The sequence below is a fragment of the Colias philodice genome, chromosome 17 (genome assembly GCF_061535455.1).
Source record: "Colias philodice isolate Cphi_HAF_F1 chromosome 17, ilColPhil1 Martin Lab GWU primary, whole genome shotgun sequence".
NCBI lineage: Eukaryota > Metazoa > Arthropoda > Insecta > Lepidoptera > Pieridae > Colias > Colias philodice.
The window spans coordinates 861,860-884,831 of NC_143102.1; the positions used below are offsets into that span (position 1 = coordinate 861,860).

The 22,972-nt window shown below is 36.8% G+C and overlaps 1 protein-coding gene across 2 annotated transcripts in view; it reads left to right on the forward strand.

Moving 5' to 3' along the window:
* The window catches only part of LOC149480801 (uncharacterized), a 40,424-nt gene that overhangs the window by 9,760 nt on the left and 7,692 nt on the right, over positions 1-22,972 (forward strand). For both annotated transcript variants that reach the window (XM_089706019.1, XM_089706020.1), the window contains exon 2: positions 17,158-17,331. In XM_089706019.1, the coding sequence (XP_089562145.1) occupies positions 17,158-17,331 (174 nt within the window). The remainder of the gene's footprint in view (positions 1-17,157; positions 17,332-22,972) is intronic.

Consider the following 22,972-nt stretch of genomic DNA (forward strand, 5'->3'; position numbering starts at 1 on the left):
AGGCGTGCAATAATTTATTTTTATGTGGGTTGAATAAATTCAAATCTTTGATTATACAAGTATAGATTAGAATAAGTACAATTCTAAATTTAAAAGGAATAGAAAAAAATCAATGACGAGACGGAATTTGAACCCGTTTTACGTTTTCGGGGCAAATCCTGACCACTCGGCTACCCGTGATCTCGCTAGAGCAGTGGCCCGCCCGCAAAAGGCAGAAGACGATCTCGAATCCCGATTCGTGATCGATTTTTTTCTATTCTTTATAAAAAAAATTATAAAGCATTTGAATACCATAAAACTAAAATATCAAATTCAAGTAGAATTCTTCTTAATTTTTCAAGTTTGTTAGAGACGCTGTAGAATTGTAGATGATTTAAAGAATTATTATTTGTCGATTAAATACTTACTTTCTCAACGTGATCAGTAGAAATAGTTGTACCTTGTCCATTTAAAAAAGAAAATGTGTATTTAATTATTAGACACAGATGTTACGTTACAAAAAATTCCATATTCTATTACGCATGCTTATAAATTGATTTAGGAGAAAATAATTATGTTTGACTAATTCCGTGCGCTAATCTAATAGATTGCAGCAGCAGCAGATTTTTATATTAGTTTATATTATATAGCTGTTATTATTGACCATTGTTATGGTGCTTCATTTATTTTCCCGCAAAATTTCACGTGTTTTATTTGAATTAGGGCCGATTTTTCAATGCTTGGATAAAACTTATCCGTCCAATAAAGTATTACACGATAATATTAAAATGTCACGTAAACTGTCAAATACGGGCAATTAGAATACGTTTTTAAAATGGTAGTTTTATACATTATTCGACGTATAAGTTTTATCCAAGCATTGAAAAATCGGCCCATAAATAATCTCTTCAAGTATTACATTTTTTGTTTGTATCAATTATATTAATAGCTATGGAACAAGTCGAATCCTTGAGTTGTAGAGAAAGCCGAAACAGGTCTGAATTATTTAGGATATTTAGCTCGTGACCGGCATTAGTTGATGAACGATTCGATTGATAATCATTAATTATTAATTTAGTAATAAAATGCGAATAGGATGCGTCCTGATGGTATCTTACAGAATTTATAATATATTTTTAGTATAAATTTCAATGATGATGGGTGGTTAAACGTGGCCAATCACAGTGGCCAATACTTCATTAGGTGATAAATTATGTATTAAAAATGTACTTATGTCGTATTTATGTTTTTATTTTATTTTATAAGATAGCAGGAACACTATAGATAGGTAAGTAGACAAAAGGCTCTATGTTAAAATGTGTATGATTATAGCCGTATAAAATCCTTCCTGCTACAGTGGAATAGTTGCTGAAGAAATTAATATTGACATATTTATCTAGATTTTAGTCAAAAAATTTAATTTATACTAATTTCTAATTAAATCTAGGCCAATAAAACTACACTTTGACATTATTTCAGCAACATGATTAACAGTTTTGTCCATTATATAACCGGTCCTGCCAGCCAAGTTACAACGGTAACTAAATGTTCAGATTGACCTTCAAAATGGCGGAATTTTGGCGGCAAATGTGTACTATGCGAAATTTCGTTCTATTTTTAAATTACTTCCGCCCCGTTTTTTATGCAAATCAGTGTTTATTTTAGGAAAGATTGAGAGTAAACATTTATTTATAGCAGATTTGAGAGTAAATAATAAATAGTGATCACAATTACCTACTTATTAGTAAAACTCGTTGTATAGCGGCTAAGTTTTCGTCTGTAATCGAAAAGTTGAGACTAGAGATACGTGAAGATTTTTTTGAAGTGAAACTTCTTTGTCGGGGTTCGAAAAAAATTTAGTGTAACATTTTTTCGTTACGCGTGACATTTTTCCGTTACGCGCCATCTTTTTCTTATCCCTACCACGCGTGATTTGACGTATTTCTGTAAAGTTGCATATAGTTATTATTTTTTGAAAAATAAGGTCATAAAGAAGTTTCTCTTCTTACGTACACACGTAACTAGTGTACACACACTACTACACGCACAATTTTTTTTTGTATCAGCAATCATTTGTGACTGCTCACTCAATCTAAATACTAGGTATTTACTAAAAATATTTTACATTCTAGAGATATGTATACACTATATTATATAAGTAATCTATTTCATTATTTTTCAATTATAAAAACGTCAATAATGATACAATCAAATATTATCCGCTTTTAAGTAATGGCGCATCTTTTTTAAATTGAAAATTTCTTCATGCATTTATAAGCAGATACATTCATGAACAGTAAATTTTGATGATTACCTGATCATGTATCAAAACCGGTCCTGTAATGTTAAACGGAGTTGAAGAGGAGGATATTTTTCTAACTGATGTGTCTTTAATTATTTCAAGTTAAATTAAGTATAATGGGTAGATAATTAATAGATAGGTACCTACCTGCTTTTTATTGAGTTTTTATACCATGACTATTCAACCGATTTTTGTACAGTACTAGCTTCCGCCCGCGGCTTCGCCCGCTTGATGTTTTGATAAAAGGTAGCCTATGTTCTTTCTCAGGGTCTAAAGATTGTCTGTGCCAAATTTCATCAAAATCGGTTGAGAGGTTTAAGCGGGAATGCGTAACAGACAGACAGATGACATAATTCTCATTATTGACGTTTTTATAATTGAAAAATAATGAAATAATAAAATAAATAAAAAAATAAAAATCGTTTATTTAGAAACAATACATACAAACAAAAACAATTTAGACACGACGATCGCCTCAACTAGGAATATACCTGTGCTAGAGACGATCGACGCCTTCCTCTCCAGACTTAGCCAGTATTGTTAATTTAACTTATATACTATTACATAAATTTATAAAATAGAGAATCATTAAGAACTTATTGAGGTTAAAAATAACATTTCGGGCATGCAGTTTGTGTGTGTGTGTGTGTGTGTGTGTGTGTGTGTGTGTGTGTGTGTGTGTGTGTGTGTGATGTTCCCTTATTTGAGAGATTGAGCGGCCGAGTGTGTAAAATATTTCAATATCAATATGCGGTTCTTTATAAGTATTTATGCGTATTAAAATAGATTACTTATATAATATAGTGTTCACATTCACATTCACATTCACGTTGTTCGTTGTTCGTTGTTCGTTGTTCGTTGTTCGTTGTTCGTTGTTCGTTGTTCGTTGTTCGTTGTTCGTTGTTCGTTGTTCGTTGTTCGTTGTTCGTTGTTCGTTGTTCGTTGTTCGTTGTTCGTTGTTCGTTGTTCGTTGTTAGTTGTTCGTTGTTCGTTGTTCGTTGTTCGTTGTTCGTTGTTCGTTGTTCGTTGTTCGTTGTTCGTTGTTCGTTGTTCGTTGTTCGTTATTCGTTGTTCGTTGTTCGTTCTTCGTTGTTCGTTGTTCGTTGTTCGCTGTTCGCTGTTCGCTGTTCGTTGTTCGTTGTTCGATGTTCGTTGTTTGTGTTTGTGTTTGTGTTTGTGTATGTTCACATTCACATTCACATTCACATTCACATTGTTCGTTGTTCGTTGTTCGTTGTTCGTTGTTCATTGTTCGTTGTTCGATGTTCGTTGTTCGTTGTTCGCTGTTCGCTGTTCGCTGTTCGCTGTTCGCTGTTCGCTGTTCGCTGTTCGCTGTTCGCTGTTCGCTGTTCGCTGTTCGCTGTTCGCTGTTCGCTGTTCGCTGTTCGCTGTTCGCTGTTCGCTGTTCGCTGTTCGCTGTTCGCTGTTCGCTGTTCGCTGTTCGCTGTTCGCTGTTCGCTGTTCGCTGTTCGCTGTTCGCTGTTCGCTGTTCGCTGTTCGCTGTTCGCTGTTCGCTGTTCGCTGTTCGCTGTTCGCTGTTCGCTGTTCGCTGTTCGCTGTTCGCTGTTCGCTGTTCGCTGTTCGCTGTTCGCTGTTCGCTGTTCGCTGTTCGCTGTTCGCTGTTCGCTGTTCGCTGTTCGCTGTTCGCTGTTCGCTGTTCGCTGTTCGCTGTTCGCTGTTCGCTGTTCGCTGTTCGCTGTTCGCTGTTCGCTGTTCGCTGTTCGCTGTTCGCTGTTCGCTGTTCGCTGTTCGCTGTTCGCTGTTCGCTGTTCGCTGTTCGCTGTTCGCTGTTCGCTGTTCGCTGTTCGCTGTTCGCTGTTCGCTGTTCGCTGTTCGCTGTTCGCTGTTCGCTGTTCGCTGTTCGCTGTTCGCTGTTCGCTGTTCGCTGTTCGCTGTTCGCTGTTCGCTGTTCGCTGTTCGCTGTTCGCTGTTCGCTGTTCGCTGTTCGCTGTTCGCTGTTCGCTGTTCGCTGTTCGCTGTTCGCTGTTCGCTGTTCGCTGTTCGCTGTTCGCTGTTCGCTGTTCGCTGTTCGCTGTTCGCTGTTCGCTGTTCGCTGTTCGCTGTTCGCTGTTCGCTGTTCGCTGTTCGCTGTTCGCTGTTCGCTGTTCGCTGTTCGCTGTTCGCTGTTCGCTGTTCGCTGTTCGCTGTTCGCTGTTCGCTGTTCGCTGTTCGCTGTTCGCTGTTCGCTGTTCGCTGTTCGCTGTTCGCTGTTCGCTGTTCGCTGTTCGCTGTTCGCTGTTCGCTGTTCGCTGTTCGCTGTTCGCTGTTCGCTGTTCGCTGTTCGCTGTTCGCTGTTCGCTGTTCGCTGTTCGCTGTTCGCTGTTCGCTGTTCGCTGTTCGCTGTTCGCTGTTCGCTGTTCGCTGTTCGCTGTTCGCTGTTCGCTGTTCGCTGTTCGCTGTTCGCTGTTCGCTGTTCGCTGTTCGCTGTTCGCTGTTCGCTGTTCGCTGTTCGCTGTTCGCTGTTCGCTGTTCGCTGTTCGCTGTTCGCTGTTCGCTGTTCGCTGTTCGCTGTTCGCTGTTCGCTGTTCGCTGTTCGCTGTTCGCTGTTCGCTGTTCGCTGTTCGCTGTTCGCTGTTCGCTGTTCGCTGTTCGCTGTTCGCTGTTCGCTGTTCGCTGTTCGCTGTTCGCTGTTCGCTGTTCGCTGTTCGCTGTTCGCTGTTCGCTGTTCGCTGTTCGCTGTTCGCTGTTCGCTGTTCGCTGTTCGCTGTTCGCTGTTCGCTGTTCGCTGTTCGCTGTTCGCTGTTCGCTGTTCGCTGTTCGCTGTTCGCTGTTCGCTGTTCGCTGTTCGCTGTTCGCTGTTCGCTGTTCGCTGTTCGCTGTTCGCTGTTCGCTGTTCGCTGTTCGCTGTTCGCTGTTCGCTGTTCGCTGTTCGCTGTTCGCTGTTCGCTGTTCGCTGTTCGCTGTTCGCTGTTCGCTGTTCGCTGTTCGCTGTTCGCTGTTCGCTGTTCGCTGTTCGCTGTTCGCTGTTCGCTGTTCGCTGTTCGTTGTTCGTTGTTCGTTGTTCGTTATTCGTTGTTCGTTGTTCGTTCTTCGTTGTTCGTTGTTCGTTGTTCGCTGTTCGCTGTTCGCTGTTCGTTGTTCGTTGTTCGATGTTCGTTGTTTGTGTTTGTGTTTGTGTTTGTGTATGTTCACATTCACATTCACATTCACATTCACATTGTTCGTTGTTCATTGTTCGTTGTTCGATGTTCGTTGTTCGTTGTTCGCTGTTCGCTGTTCGCTGTTCGCTGTTCGCTGTTCGCTGTTCGCTGTTCGCTGTTCGCTGTTCGCTGTTCGCTGTTCGCTGTTCGCTGTTCGCTGTTCGCTGTTCGCTGTTCGCTGTTCGCTGTTCGCTGTTCGCTGTTCGCTGTTCGCTGTTCGCTGTTCGCTGTTCGCTGTTCGCTGTTCGCTGTTCGCTGTTCGCTGTTCGCTGTTCGCTGTTCGCTGTTCGCTGTTCGCTGTTCGCTGTTCGCTGTTCGCTGTTCGCTGTTCGCTGTTCGCTGTTCGCTGTTCGCTGTTCGCTGTTCGCTGTTCGCTGTTCGCTGTTCGCTGTTCGCTGTTCGCTGTTCGCTGTTCGCTGTTCGCTGTTCGCTGTTCGCTGTTCGCTGTTCGCTGTTCGCTGTTCGCTGTTCGCTGTTCGCTGTTCGCTGTTCGCTGTTCGCTGTTCGCTGTTCGCTGTTCGCTGTTCGCTGTTCGCTGTTCGCTGTTCGCTGTTCGCTGTTCGCTGTTCGCTGTTCGCTGTTCGCTGTTCGCTGTTCGCTGTTCGCTGTTCGCTGTTCGCTGTTCGCTGTTCGCTGTTCGCTGTTCGCTGTTCGCTGTTCGCTGTTCGCTGTTCGCTGTTCGCTGTTCGCTGTTCGCTGTTCGCTGTTCGCTGTTCGCTGTTCGCTGTTCGCTGTTCGCTGTTCGCTGTTCGCTGTTCGCTGTTCGCTGTTCGCTGTTCGCTGTTCGCTGTTCGCTGTTCGCTGTTCGCTGTTCGCTGTTCGCTGTTCGCTGTTCGCTGTTCGCTGTTCGCTGTTCGCTGTTCGCTGTTCGCTGTTCGCTGTTCGCTGTTCGCTGTTCGCTGTTCGCTGTTCGCTGTTCGCTGTTCGCTGTTCGCTGTTCGCTGTTCGCTGTTCGCTGTTCGCTGTTCGCTGTTCGCTGTTCGCTGTTCGCTGTTCGCTGTTCGCTGTTCGCTGTTCGCTGTTCGCTGTTCGCTGTTCGCTGTTCGCTGTTCGCTGTTCGCTGTTCGCTGTTCGCTGTTCGCTGTTCGCTGTTCGCTGTTCGCTGTTCGCTGTTCGCTGTTCGCTGTTCGCTGTTCGCTGTTCGCTGTTCGCTGTTCGCTGTTCGCTGTTCGCTGTTCGCTGTTCGCTGTTCGCTGTTCGCTGTTCGCTGTTCGCTGTTCGCTGTTCGCTGTTCGCTGTTCGCTGTTCGCTGTTCGCTGTTCGCTGTTCGCTGTTCGCTGTTCGCTGTTCGCTGTTCGCTGTTCGCTGTTCGCTGTTCGCTGTTCGCTGTTCGCTGTTCGCTGTTCGCTGTTCGCTGTTCGCTGTTCGCTGTTCGCTGTTCGCTGTTCGCTGTTCGCTGTTCGCTGTTCGCTGTTCGCTGTTCGCTGTTCGCTGTTCGCTGTTCGCTGTTCGCTGTTCGCTGTTCGCTGTTCGCTGTTCGCTGTTCGCTGTTCGCTGTTCGCTGTTCGCTGTTCGCTGTTCGCTGTTCGCTGTTCGCTGTTCGCTGTTCGCTGTTCGCTGTTCGCTGTTCGCTGTTCGCTGTTCGCTGTTCGCTGTTCGCTGTTCGCTGTTCGCTGTTCGCTGTTCGCTGTTCGCTGTTCGCTGTTCGCTGTTCGCTGTTCGCTGTTCGCTGTTCGCTGTTCGCTGTTCGCTGTTCGCTGTTCGCTGTTCGCTGTTCGCTGTTCGCTGTTCGCTGTTCGCTGTTCGCTGTTCGCTGTTCGCTGTTCGCTGTTCGCTGTTCGCTGTTCGCTGTTCGCTGTTCGCTGTTCGCTGTTCGCTGTTCGCTGTTCGCTGTTCGCTGTTCGCTGTTCGCTGTTCGCTGTTCGCTGTTCGCTGTTCGCTGTTCGCTGTTCGCTGTTCGCTGTTCGCTGTTCGCTGTTCGCTGTTCGCTGTTCGCTGTTCGCTGTTCGCTGTTCGCTGTTCGCTGTTCGCTGTTCGCTGTTCGCTGTTCGCTGTTCGCTGTTCGCTGTTCGCTGTTCGCTGTTCGCTGTTCGCTGTTCGCTGTTCGCTGTTCGCTGTTCGCTGTTCGCTGTTCGCTGTTCGCTGTTCGCTGTTCGCTGTTCGCTGTTCGCTGTTCGCTGTTCGCTGTTCGCTGTTCGCTGTTCGCTGTTCGCTGTTCGCTGTTCGCTGTTCGCTGATCGCTGTTCGCTGTTCGCTGTTCGCTGTTCGCTGTTCGCTGTTCGCTGTTCGCTGTTCGCTGTTCGCTGTTCGCTGTTCGCTGTTCGCTGTTCGCTGTTCGCTGTTCGCTGTTCGCTGTTCGCTGTTCGCTGTTCGCTGTTCGCTGTTCGCTGTTCGCTGTTCGCTGTTCGCTGTTCGCTGTTCGCTGTTCGCTGTTCGCTGTTCGGTGTTCGGTGTTCGTTGTTCGTTGTTCGTTGTTCGTTGTTCGTTGTTCGTTGTTCGTTGTTCGTTGTTCGTTGTTCGTTGTTCGTTGTTCGTTGTTCGTTGTTCGTTGTTCATTGTTCGTTATTCGTTCTTCGTTGTTCGTTGTTCGTTGTTCGTTGTTCGTTGTTCGCTGTTCGCTGTTCGTTGTTCGTTGTTCGTTGTTCGATGTTCGTTGTTTGTGTTTGTGTATGTTCACATTCACATTCACATTCACATTGTTCGTTGTTCGTTGTTCGTTGTTCGTTGTTCGTTGTTCGTTGTTCGTTGTGCGTTGTTCGTTGTTCGTTGTTCGTTGTTCGTTGTTCGGTGTTCGTTGTTCGTTGTTCGATGTTCGCTGTTCGCTGTTCATTGTTCGTTTTCATGTTCGTGTTTGTGTTTGTGTTTGTGTTTGTGTATGTTCACATTCACATTCACATTCACATTCACATTCACATTCACATTCACATTCACATTCACATTCACATTCACATTCACATTCACATTCACATTCACATTCACATTCACATTCACATTGTTCGTTGTTCGTTGTTCGTTGTTCGTTGTTCGTTGTTCGTTGTTCGTTGTTCGTTGTTCGTTGTTCGTTGTTCGTCGTTCGTCGTTCGTTGTTCGTTGTTCGTTGTTCGTTGTTCGTTGTTCGATGTTCGCTGTTCGCTGTTCGTTGTTCGTTGTTCAATGTTCGTTGTTTGTGTTTGTGTTTGTGTATGTTCACATTCACATTCACATTCACATTACTTACTCTGTATGTTTTGTCCGCTAGAGGGCGCCACATTAGATTTTGTGAAACCCCATATAGCCTATAACCAGCGGACAATTAAGACGCTTCTAATGATATGTCATTTGTCGAATTCTATTAAGTAGTTTAGAAGTTACGAGGGAACAGATGAACATACATACATACATACATAGCCTGTCAAAATCATAACCCTCCTTTTGCTTTGCCGTAGTCGGGTAAAAAAAGAGTAAAAATTAAATATGCATAGATATAAATTTGAAAAACTCAAAGTTTAATTATGTATTCTTTTTCAATATATTAAAGCAATGCACTTAAATTTTAAGTCATTTCCAAACCAAATTTTCCGACACAGTGACCGCGCACAGAACAGCAGAGTGTCAAATTACAATCCAAACTTGTAATGAGCTCTATAAGGGCTCAGTTAGTTCTCGTTAGTTGGAATGCCACATTAACTGTGTTCTAGAAAGTACGTCAAAGTGCACCGCATCAGGCCGTTTAGCGAGATTGAGTTTGAAGGGATCATCCAAGGTTATAAGGATTGTTAAAAATAATTGGATATAGCATTAATGAAGGGGTAAATATGGAAAGGATAAATAAAGAGGATTTTTAAGAAAAAAAAATACAGTGATATGTGTATTTCTCGGTAAATCTCCCATTTATTATTTTGTAATAATGATATACCCTGTCACTTCCTGTCTCACTCACTAAATAAAGCAAAAATATGTGAGTAGGATTAGTAGCAATGAAATAAAAATTCAAAGTTTATTCTTCAGACTCTACAATTACTCTACATGGGATTTTTAGTTGCATACGAAAATACAAATGTTTCTCTTTTATATTGCGATACAAAACTTACCTCTTTATATTAATGAAGATTATACAGGGTGTCCCACTATTGGTATACTAAGCGCGAGGCGACTTGTAGTTTTGCATACACTAATCACGTAAAAAATACTTAAAAAAAATTTCAACAACAAAATTACGCCAAAAATTTTTTGCTCTATTTTTCCTGTAAATCCATGTTTTCTTCTCTAGTTTCGCGCAGCCAGCATATACCGCTTCTCTAATATGAGCATTTTGTCTATGAAAATATAATCTTAAACAATAGCTCACGTGCTGGTGTCAAAGTTGGGCGGGTTTCTTGTTATGGGTGCACACAAAGAGTTTTAAGAATTCATCTATTTGAAAAAAAAATGCACCTAGAATTTTATAAGTATTTTTTACGTACTCAGCGTATGCAAAACTATAACCTCCTTTGAGCTTAGTATACCCACAGTGGGACACCCTGTATACATCTCTACTAATATTATAAAGCTGAAGAGTTTGTTCATTTGTTTGAACGCGCTAATCTCGGGAACTACTGGTCCGATTTTAAAAACTATTTCTGTGTTAGATAGCCCATTTATCGAGAAAGGCTTATAGGCTATATATTATCTCTCTAAGACAAACAGGAGCGGAGCACTGCGGGTAAAACCGCGTGGTACAGCTAGTGTAGCATATAATATCTAGTGTTAACCGGTACATGCCTACACGCGGCTCACCACCAAACCGGTCAACTCGCTCACCCCGTGGTATACTTTATACCTGTCTGCATTTACTGATATGGCTTAATCTGTCTAAGCTGACGATAGAAAGTGTGTGTTACAGACTACAGTACTTTAATATTTTCTATGTTTATTTTAAAAGCTCTTATATTCAAAATTTTGTGATTTATTTATAACTAACATTCCCAAAATCGTTTGGGAAACTACAGTGAATCAAGATTTTTTATGTATATCTGAAATTTATCTCTTCCTCTATTACATGTTACATAAAATATGTCAAGAGAAATATAATTAAGACAGACATGTTGGGCAGAATAATAAAAAAAACTTTACTTCGGATAATTAAGCATTCACAAAATGATTAACATAACTTTTCATACGTAAGTATATAGCAAAGAAACATTAAAAGCATGGCGTTATGTATTGTAAAAACGTAATCTTTAGTCCTGGAAAAATTTCTTAAGCAGAAGTTTTTTCAACTTAACCTTTAAATAATACAAATTCCAGAAGCTAGTTGAAGCAAAACTTTACTCAAATTATTTTCCGAAGTCAAACTAAAAGAGTCATTAATATTAACATCTACTTTGCGAAGCGTTTTAACTTAATTGTAGTCTCGATTCGCTTTACATGGGACAGTACTTAAACTTTAGTAAAGAATATTAAGGAGAAAAAAAAAAAAAAATTTTAATTATATATTTTTTTTTTTCATCTGGGAACATAAGAAAAGCTATTGTTTTATAGCAACATTGGAGAAAGGTGATTTTCGGTATGTCTGATGATGGAAAGAGTAAAATATGTCGATTTATACACGACAATATAACTTTATGTACTATTAAATAGCTATCGTAGAATATAGAGTAACATATTTCATATCAATTGCGTCGCATATTTTTTTCTTGTTTTATTACTCTCGCAATTTTATTATGACCATATTTTTTACATCATAGTTTAAAATTTTACATGTCAATCAACGATGAGATTTTGCATCTCACTATTAGATTATCTGTGGACTGTGCTATTAGTAACCACAAACTACAAAGTCATCAAGTAGTGTATGTCGATTTGCAAAAATAACGAATCGAAATTTCTAGACATCACTTTCACAAGGATGATTCTTGACTTCAAATGTTTTATTATAGACGCGTTCCCATTTTTAACGACATGATTAGCTTTATTCCAACTTCGTCTAGGTGGGATATTTTTTCTAAACCAGTTCATATTACAATTACTTTAAAATTGAACTGGTTTAATATAGATGTATATCCATTCAATTTAAAGGTAATTTTAAGTTTTCAGTGAGTTAGTAATAATTATTGTTATAAATTCCACCCGCTTTCATAGTAAGAACTGTAGTAATAGTATGAGTTTTTGCTGAAGTTCAGATTGAACTCTCAGTAGATATTGAGAAAAATGATTAGGGATTCCATAGATGTCTTCTAATTTCAGAGAGATTAAACAACATACAAATAAAATTTACCTCTATTCCCAAAATGCGCTAGGCACGACAAATGACCGAAATCAATACAAAACACTTTCACTGTTCACGGAAGTGGGATTTTCAACTGCTTTTTTCTTTTTACATTTCCAAACGCTTTTATTCGGCGTCACTTTTATACCTAAACCGAAATATATAAATTGCTTTTTGTGAACTGAGGTGAACCTGAGCTTTACATTTGTGTGTAATGATTTTTTAACTTTCTTCTGTCTTTTAATTGGATTGTATAGTATTTAATATAAATCTATAATAATATTATAATGCTGAAGAGTTTGTTTGTTTGAACGCGCTAATCTCAGGAACTACTGGTCCGATAGCCGATAGATTCTATCGGTGTTAGATAGTCCATTTATCGAGGAAGGCCTTTATAAGGCTATATAATATCATTAGCTAAGACCAACAGGAGCAAAGCCACGCGGGTGAAACCGCGAAGCGCAGCTAGTTACTTATAAATCTTATGTGTAAAAACTAGCTTCAGGTAGCAGTTTTACTTGTGCATATTAAGTGAAGAGTCTTCTTCCGTATTCAGATTTTAATCTACCTATATCCTACGTGGGCGATGACTATAAGAATACCTATAGGTATTATAATTTTAATAATTATTTAAATTTACTTAAATATTAAACTTATCTTAACATGAATCTACAAAAAATATAAGGTACCTAAGTATATTTTTTTTAAACATAAGTATCTATTCTTAGTTTTTGTTTTAAATTAAAATGGGGAAAAATGCTACAGAGTTATTAGCATTAAAATATAAAGAAATTAAAAGATAAAGACATGTAAACACAAAACCTTTTAAGAACAGTTCAATTTAAATAACAATAATATAGAGATATAACTTTCCGTGTGAAAAGCTAGCGGAAAATCCAAAAGAGCAGATTTAATACCAATACAGTATTAAGTTAACGTCAGTAAACAATTTTATTTCAAGTTGTTTGCGATTCTTGTACGGGCAATAGATCGGATCTATAGCGTGTTTGATCTGTACACACTGTTATTTACTGTATTTTATATAAAATTTTGTATTTGAGAAGTCTTAATAAATTTATATTTTGGAAAATATTTTGTAACAATATTCTCATTGCAAGCGGATTTAATTTATATATATTTAGCCGCTGGAGTCAGGCCGCTGGTGATCGGTCGTTATGGAAATCTTTGGGGGAGGCCTGTGTCCTGCAGTGGACGTCCTGAAAGGAACGACGATATTTGGGTACTTGATAATAGAAAGTACTAGATATCAAGATTGAAATAAAAATGATGAAGTACTAGTAACTAGGCGCTCGTCCCGGCACTCTTAGCCCCGAAAAAACAATATTCAAATAAAAACAGTTAGTGTAGGTATACTTATTATGTTACTATTGTATTATGCAGTTTTCAGCTGGCGAAAACAATTTTCAAATTCGTGCGGTAGTTTTCGTGTTTATTCCTAACAAGCGAAAGTCGAGGATTTAAAAACAACATTTTATTTTTTCTTCCTATATTCATTACAATCTTTCCAATTTATTTTATAAGCAGCATTATTAAAATTATTTCCACAAAGATGAAATCAAAGGGTGTTCAACAAGAAACTTTCCTACAAGTCCGGCTTATTATTTTTAATTTATAGATCATCCGTGATAACCACGACTAGGCCAAAGGAACCAGTTGGAGACATGCTTTCTTAAAGAGCTGTGAGTGTGGCTGTGAGTCACGCGGTTTTTCCATCAATTACTTCTGAGAAAATACGGTTTTACGGTCATTTTCCTTCACTTATATGTATGCGTGTAATCTACTCGATTTTTTATATATTTCACTGGAAGATATAAAATAGCTCTTCATGTTTTCAATTCTCTTAATATATTTCACTATTTCAGGTTTGGTTTTAGTTCTCTACGTGACAAGAGTATTTAAAATACTCTATTCTAATCTTTAGGTGTCTAGAATGAAACATCTTTTTTTCTCAAACTTGTTTATTGTTCCTAAATGTTACCAGCTTGGTGAACTTTATTTGCAAAGTTTTATTAACCCTTAAATTGTCACCCCTAGATAACTTGTGTTTATAATGTCCAAATTTAGAGGATGTGTTGGAATTAAGATAGAAAAGAGGAAAATGAAAAAAAAAATTAAAAATTTTAATTTTTTCTATTGTTTTCACTATGTCACATAAAACGGACACTGCCAATTATATGTACATGTTCGAACCGTCACATATAACGGACATTGCACATTATTCCTGCAACCGTGGTACATGAATACAATGCACATTTTCAACTCTGTAATTCAAAATTATTATCAAATAATAATTATGGACGATCTAGAATAAGCTTTTCAAACATCTGTCTTAAAATGTTGGTTAAAACTTTAACGATATCGTTAAAAATAATGGATTTTAAAAAACGACACTACCAAAAATCACAGCCTAAGAATATGCTAAGAATTTGAATATAAATAGTATTACATAGCCTGAGAACTTATCTAATACACCAAGAAAGTCCTCTTCCCATTCCTTATATTGTACAGATTGAAATGTGTTTGCTTCATCGTATGCAAAGAAGTCGTATACCATGCCTGAAGTACCAAAACAAACAGGAAATTTAAATCGCTTTTTTTTTTGGATTCTTTGGCATATATTATATCCATTTTCTGCCAGTTTTTTAATTTGTAAGGTATTATTATTTTAATTTTTCAACATTGGGTGGTATTTCTGGTAAGTAACATCATGCTGTGGCTGAAGAACTACTGAGAAGTAGGGAAGATTCATCTCGCAACGCATGTAATGGCTGTAATTCTGCAGCAATAATATTTTGTTGATGGTAAAAATTCTGACTTTTTGGGTCTTCATTGTGTCTCAAATCAATATGTCGTATAATTCCGAAGGTATGGTGCTGGGGGTAAATGATTGACACTGTAATCATAGTGAAATCACTCCCGTAGGTCTACATTTCCTTCAAAATCGTCATCTCAACTCAACGCCAGACTCTTCAGCTTCCGCCAGAGATAGGTAGGGAATTTTTTATTGATTGCCAAGTCATGCTCCTCTAAAACATATTAAAAATAGAGAAAAATATATCAAAATGATGACGTTGAAAATGGATGGCCTTATTGGCAACGTCCGTTACATAGGACATGTGAAGAATACCCTAGTATATACTCCAAGTTGTCAACGTCCGTTTTATGGGACATCGTATATAAACTAAGATTTGTATTCCAAATATTGTAAAATATGTAAAAATTATGTCAAAATACTATACTTACAATCGTATTCTAACTAATAATATAACATTATAAGCAAAATAGCCAAAATACTTACAGTTATTATCAATTTTATTAGGAGAGTCAAGAGATCCGTTTTTTGCAATTTTCAAATGGTCACCATTCGCGACTGTACTTCGCTTTGGTAAAAAAACCTGCATGTACGCGAAGGACATAGCTAGTACCTTCCCAATATACCAATTGGAAATGCCTAGGTCTACTGTAACAGCGCCAGCATGTGTGTAAATACTATGTCCTTTAAAACGGACGAAATCAATTTAAGGGTTAAAATATCGTAACTCGTGCTGTTTCCAATAATATCATTTATCGTAGTTATTTTTATTTCACTATTGTTTTTAGATTAATAAGAAAACAAAATAATAGACTCCAATAAAAATGTAGGCTTATTTTGTTTATTAATCCACTAATGAACTACAGATCAATTACAAGGAAAAAAGTAATGCCTAATCACGTTCCTAATTAACTTTTTGTATATTGTTTGTTGTGGCCAGCGGGCAATAATACCTATCTCGTTAGTATAATAACAAATTTGTATTAGGCTCTCTTATAAAGATTAGTTTGGAAGTGAACTTGATTTTCAACCTACTTCAAAAGAAAGAGTAAATGAGACTTTTTACTTGAATTTATTTAGAAGTTCATGAATAGATTGTGCCTTGATTTACAAGATTTTCAAGTAAGTTCCCAAAAAAGGTGCCAACAAAATATTATAAAACCGTCGTCATCTATTTAACCCCCCTTTCTGTCTATCATTACATAAAAATTTAGCCAAATCGCTTCAGCATTTCAAGCGACTCTGTTTTTCATAGAGGTAGAGTCATAATGACGAATGTATATATAGTACATTCGTCATTTCTAATCCAAGATTGGGAAGTCGTTCGAATCTCATTAAATGCATGTAAATTGTAAAGAACAGAATCAAGAGCATTCACTATATTCTCTTTGAAACACCTTTCGTGATAAAAAAGATACTTCAAATGAACACAAAAACCCGAGCCGTCTTAAATGAAGTACAAAAGAAGTTTTTGTGGATTAACAACGCAAAAACTGTTTAACTTTCGTTCTATGATTAATGATAATGTACTGAGTATTTCATGTTTTTGCAAGTTGTACTTGAAATGTTAAAATAATAAATTACTTATTTTGATAGCGCACGAATCTGTGTTTCGTTATATCAAGTTATTTACCTATACGAATCTTTCTGTGAAACCAAATTATTACTGAAATAATATAGAAAAGGCTACATACAATACGAAATGAAATAATTATCATATTTGTCAAGATATTGGTTTTTGTTTTTATTCTGAACATTTAGTACAGTCAGCAAGCACACATCCCAATACAGGGGATATAGGCAGATAATTTTTCACTGTGTTAAAAATAGAGGACAAATCAATTTTAAATCGCTATAATTCTTTCTTTTACAAGATTTTTAATTTAAAAGAAATATTCGTACAAATTCTCTAATTTCACACATTTTAATCAGGCCATATTTTTATTAATATTTATGACACAAACAGGTTGTTTCCGAAACATGACATTAACTATAACCGTCTATGACGCATTTAAACGTGTTATATATGTCATAAAAACTCATCAGATAATTATCTGGTTCAATCTGGTTTTAACTGGTATAACTAGATGATAAACCGGAATAAACTGGTGATGTCCTGGGTGGATTACGGTCACGGCGGCTAATCTTGATGGAGATTGACCACCATTCAAGATGGTATGATGATTTCGTGAACCATCGTTGACATTTTTGCTACTGTACTTGTATGTGTAAAATTGTATCCACTCTATGCACATATATGCAATTTATTTTGCTTTGTAAGAGAATGTAAGTAATTCGTAGTTATTTTGCTTGATTTGCCTTTTATAGAACCTTCCATGGCAAGCTTTATATTTTAGAGCATTTCGTCTTTTCTGTGAGAGTTGTTTTATATGTTATATTTATATAATTATAGTTCCATACGATAATATGTAATCAACGTATAATGCTCTATCTTTAATACTTTGTTACACAAATGTTAAATAAATATGATGACTACTTCATCGTGTTACGTGTTTCTAATTAAACGTCCACCACTGTACATACAGGACATATTTTATGCTAAGCCAAAACTATTTCCAAGAATACAGTGCTCATTTGACTCTGTTTATCAATTTGTTTGTTATTCTATAAATCCCTTTTTCACTCCGTGCTGTTTTAATGTAATATTTTAATATGATCTTTTTTGCATGTTCTTAAATTTTTTTAATATATGCATCTATTTTTCTTTCTTTTCCAGGTGTGTTCACGCTTGGCAAAGTGCTTAACTTCTTCCCAGTGGGAGGGGAACGGGAGTGCGCGAGCACGCACCCAGTAGCGCGGTCAGGCATTTGCCTGAATCCGTATGACTGTCGACAGCGGGAAGGAACCGCGGCTGGTGACTGCGCCCATGGACTTGGAGTGTGTTGTGTTTGTGAGTATATCTATACTAATATTATAAAGCTGAAGAGTTTGTTTGTTTGTTTTTACGCGCTATTCTCAGGAACTACTGGTCTGATTTGAAAAATTATTTCTGTGTTAGATAGCCCATTTATCAAAGAAGGCTATAGGCTGTATATCATCACGCTAAGACCAACAGGAGCGGAGCCACGCGGGTGAATCCGTGGAGCGCAGCTAGTTTATTTATACGTAGGAAGAAATATAGATCGAATTTCCTAATGATGATTGATTGAAATCCAATTATTCAAATTACCACAGACAATCAGTCAATAAAATAGGTTAATTTTGTTGACGTTACCGGGGTTAGGTCATAATCCATCACGCTGGTCAAGTGCGGGTTAATACATGTCATATTTGTCAAACTTTGGCTTCTTGGTCAAGTGGGTGTTAACATTTTCAGATTGAAGATAAATCTGAAAATGTAACTGAGTGTATTCAAAATGTAACTGAGTTTTTGTATATTCAAACCGTGAGTTTGAGTTTATTCGCTCAGTTATAAATGCTATAAAATCCACACTAATAACATCTTAATACTATTATAAAGCCGAAAGTTTGTATGGATATACATCCATACATCCATACGGATGTATGGATGTTTGTTACTCTTTCACGTAAAAACTACTGAACCGATTACAATGAAATTTAGCACACATATAGAGGGTAACTTGGATTAACATATAGGATAGTTTTTATCCCGGAAATCCCACGGGAACGGGAACAATGCGGGTTTTCCTTTGCAAACGCCGGCGAAGCCGCGGGCGGAAATCTAGTAAATAATAATTCACATAGTGATAATATGTTAGGAATTCATGACCGACGCGACGCGGTCGGTCTGAGATACTTTTACACGTCTGGATGGATAGATAAAACTTTAGAGGTGGATAAATTTAAGAAAACAAAATCAAATCAAAAAGGAAACGGATAAAAGAAACTTAATGGAAAATTATTTGATATACTTTTGCCTCGCAGTACATAAGGAAATATTATTATAAGGAGTGCGCGAGTTAAGTTCCGAGAAATCTAATTGCATTAAAAATTGTACAATGAATAAGTAACCTACTCTTGAAAGAAAAACATTCCGAGAATGCGGACCTCAAGTGAGGTAACATTTCTTTCCAGTGCATCAGCTTAGAATAAAGATAGTCTAGTTTTAGGCGACTCACTTCCGTAGACGATCATTGTGGATAAGATACCGCAAAGTTTTCCAATCTATAAACAATTCAAGTATCGGGCCAGGATGTGGGCTATGAAATTAGCGGGTAAAAACGCTAAGCGATCGCGATTTTAGAAATTTATTTGTGTGGTTGCCATGTTCGAGGTTTATTGAAATAAATCTATACAAGTGAATAAAATAGGTAGATTCTATTTTAATAATTAAATAATAACTATTCTATACACGCATTAGTTTCAATTCTGTTTTTAAATTACAACACTCTTAAACCAAACAAAGGTTGGTTGTTTATGAGACTTAAGTACTAAGTACAAATTACAATTTTTACCTTGTTTAGTGTTCTCATTCATCAAAGTATACCCACAATCCACACATCCACATTCATACTTTGCAAGGGAACGAGCGATTTCATTTAGCGTCATTATGTTCGTTTCGTGGCCCCATTGCAAGAGCTGCTGACACAATGGGCCAGTTAGAATGAATGCGAATAAATTCAACAAGAATGGATACTGAGCGAGCCGAGCGCTTTCCATCCTTTTGTTTTCGATATCTGAGGTTAATTTACGATTCGCCTGTCTCTGTTTGCCGGTTTGATTATGATTCATTGCCTATTTTGCGACTGTTTTCCAATCGATAATAGTGTTAAGTTTCTAATATTTTGTCGATGAAGATCGAGATTGTTACTAATGGAGCATTTGAGTTGTAAGCTATGTACAGCTATGTACAGGTACGTCCGTAAATTACAGTACGAACCAAAAAATCACTAGGTATATTTCACATTTATATAAGCGATTTAAAAGTAACATAGGAAGTTTCTATGTTTCTTTTAAATCTTCAAAAATGCAATAAGATGGTTAATATTAAATAACTTTTTATTTGAGATAATTTCGATTTTATATAGCTACAATTTTAAAATGACGTTTTGATAATATGTAGTTGAACATGCTATCCAGTAGATAAATAACAGATGACATAGATATTATAAAATTTTATATAATCAGCCTATATAATACAGCTGCAGTTTTGAATAACCGCATTTATTCTAGAGCACGTCATACAAAAACATAAAGTACTTTTGATTCGCAATACAAACCACTTAAATAACATTTTCAAGTCTTAACTCAAGTTAGCGAGGCAATAAATTAAATGAACTTGGATTTGTTCCAATAACATAACTATTTCTTAACTTAAGGCACTCAAATCAAATAGTAATTTGAAAAGTCAATCAAATAGTACGTTTTTATATGGATTCAATGAATATTTTAAAGAAAATAACTGCTTTTATAAAGAAGTATACTAGCTTCGTTCATGTGGTAAATGTGTTTTGGTATTCCAGACTTTCTATCATTATGTAAAAATTCATTAGGAATAGTTTAGCAATGTTTCTAGATTCAACTGTTATTACTTAAATATCATTATTTGGTATCCTGGACTTTGTTATCTATAGGTAGCTTATTAGGCACAATACTGAACAATCTAATATCTAATATTCTAATATATTATATTATAAAGGCGAAAGTTTGTAAGGATGTATGGATGTATGGATGTATGGATGTTTGTTACTCTTTCACGTAAAAACTACTGAACCGATTACAATGAAATTTAGCACACATATAGAGGGTAACTTGGATTAACACATAGGATAGTTTTTATCCCGGAAATCCCACGGGAACGGGAACTATGCGGGTTTTCCTTTGCAAACGCGGGCGAAGCTGCGGGCGGAAATCTAGTTTTATATATTTTTCTTGGTATGTACAATATAGGGTATTCGTTATTTCTTCTTTTATCATAACACAATGTATATTATATATCATTTATATAGCTCCTATTATTATAAATGACATTACATTATTGTTTCGTACATGATTGAGTAGCTACAGTACAGGAACCAGGAAAGAAGTTTTTTTTTGTAACGACACTTACCCGTATTATTATGAAGTTTATAATCAATTTAAAAAAAGTGAAATTAATCACCCATCCTCTCTCTGTCCGCACGCACGTCAGCTTAACCGCGTCAATCAACATACCGCGATGGCGGAGTGCGTAACGGTTTTCGCCATCAAGATGCGCCTGCGACGCGAAAGCGAAATTCAATTATTCAGACATTCGCGTAATATTATGTTGGTATTGATGGCATTTAACAGTACATTAACTTTTTGTAATACTGCGAAACGAGGGAGTATGTAGGTATATTTCTGTGTGCATATAGAGTCTTGATAGATTTAGTTGCGCATGCTTCTGGTTCAAATTATATTTTTTAACAGAATAAATCTACAAAGTTTGAACGAAATCTGCCCGTTTAAAGTGGGTCAAAATCGCGCCCAAAGAAGTCGGTTACAAACATACAGGTGAAGCTAATATAAAGCGTGTAATAATAATTATAGAAAACCGAACTAAAAAATATAAAATTTTATCAAATTAGTGTATTGTCATCGGTCCTCAATAAATCTACAAAGTTTGAACGAAATCTGGCCGTTTAAAGTGGGTCAAAATCGCGCCCAAAGAAGTCGGTTACAAACATACAGGTGAAGCTAATATAAAGCGTGTAAAAATAAACTGCCTTCAAACTGAACTAGATCAAAAAAAAAAGAATCATTAAAGTCGACAGTTCTAAAGTCCGTATTTTTGGGCATGGTATTAAACTTGGTAATACAAAATTCTTAAACTTTTCGACTACGGTACTGATGGTGAAGCCAGAAATTGTTGTTTCTGTGGTGTCATTAGGTATATCATGATGAATTACCTTTTGCTATGTTAAAATTTAAGCGCAGGTAGTTTTTAGGGAAATACGTAGAATTTGTATGAAGTGCAGATATATCATGTTTCAGAATTGGAACAGAGCGGTTTTTAACAAATTACTCGTTGAATATTCATATTTTATTTGACGATGTAGGTTTAAATCTTTCTTTATTTTGTATGCAAATTCATTTTATTTATAGTTCCAGTTAAATCATTTTATAGCTTATTAAATTCATATATAATTGCTATAAATATTTCATTGTTCACCTAAAATGGAGCTTTATAAATTAATACATTTAAATCCAAATAGTAAAACAAACAATGACAATCAGTTTTCACAAAGATAAACGCAAATGGTTAGTTTCCTGTCGCAAATAATTGCGTAGTTATGTTTATTATTTGTGTTTAGAAAGTTATAATTATACATAATAATGGTGATAATAATGGTGACATAATAATGATTTCTTTGATGTTAAAGAGCAATATGATTACGCATCTCTTGATACTAAACATTAATAATATTCAAAAACATCAATATACGATTCCAATTTAATATCTATGATTATCGATATTTATTTTATTTTGTAGTTATGTAATTGTGTTCGTGTCTGCATTATTTATTTTGTGTAATTTTTGCATATCTATTGCACGCCTCATAAGCGAAGCGTTGAGGTGGGTACTACTGTCACTTCGCGCAAAACATCTGATTTTTCAAACTTAAAATGTCTTTATGTATCATACATTGCACTTGTAAGATAAACCATACACACACATATTAAGAAAAAACACTATTTTTAACGTTCATGATATTTTTGATGTCATTTTTGTTATTTAAACTAGTTAAAAAACAGTTTAAAAAAGTTCTGTCTTGGACGTCCGTGTGTCTGTATGTGCGGATCCTTTTTCTTGTTAACACGATAGCGACCGAAATACTTTACTAATCGAGTCTTTTTTTTTCTCTTACGCTTGAGTATGCTCAGGAATAGAACCCTTTCATTTTTCAGGGTCTGATTCGATGTGGTTTAATTGTAATTAAATAAACAAAAATAATAATTAATAAATATTTATTAAAAAAAATTATGAGGCGTGCACTTTTGGATTTTCCAAATTATTTCTTTTTATTGGCATGATTAGCGTCAGAGCTCATTTTAGGGTCGAATATTCTACTGCTTGGCTCTAATGTATGTACCTAGGTTCTATATGTTAATCGCAGATACGTAGATATTAAGGCTAAGCACGTGTTAAAATAAAAGTATTGTTCATATAAAAAAGTGTGTGCGTGTAACCTTTACGCGCGATTGAAGTAAAACTTCTTTGGCGTTGACGACATATATCACTGAAATGATTAAATATTAACTTAAATAAATAAATATTATATTATAATTTAATTATATTTATTATTCATGTGCTTTACAAAGATTATTTAAATGTTATATTAATATTATTCATTCGAAACAGGTAATTGAATGTCATCATAATTTCTTACGTACGAAATTATAGGTTTGTGGTAACTATAATGTGAAACATAAATTTTACTCTCTAAATTTGCTACTTTTCTTGAAAATACAGCATCTATCGTTGTACCGAAACGCGTTGTTGAATGAAGTCGAGAAGTATTCATAGATAAATCAAATTTTTCTTCTAAAAAATCAATTAACGGCTGAGATTCCTGAGAGCGAAAATTAACATTAAAATCTCCAGTTAG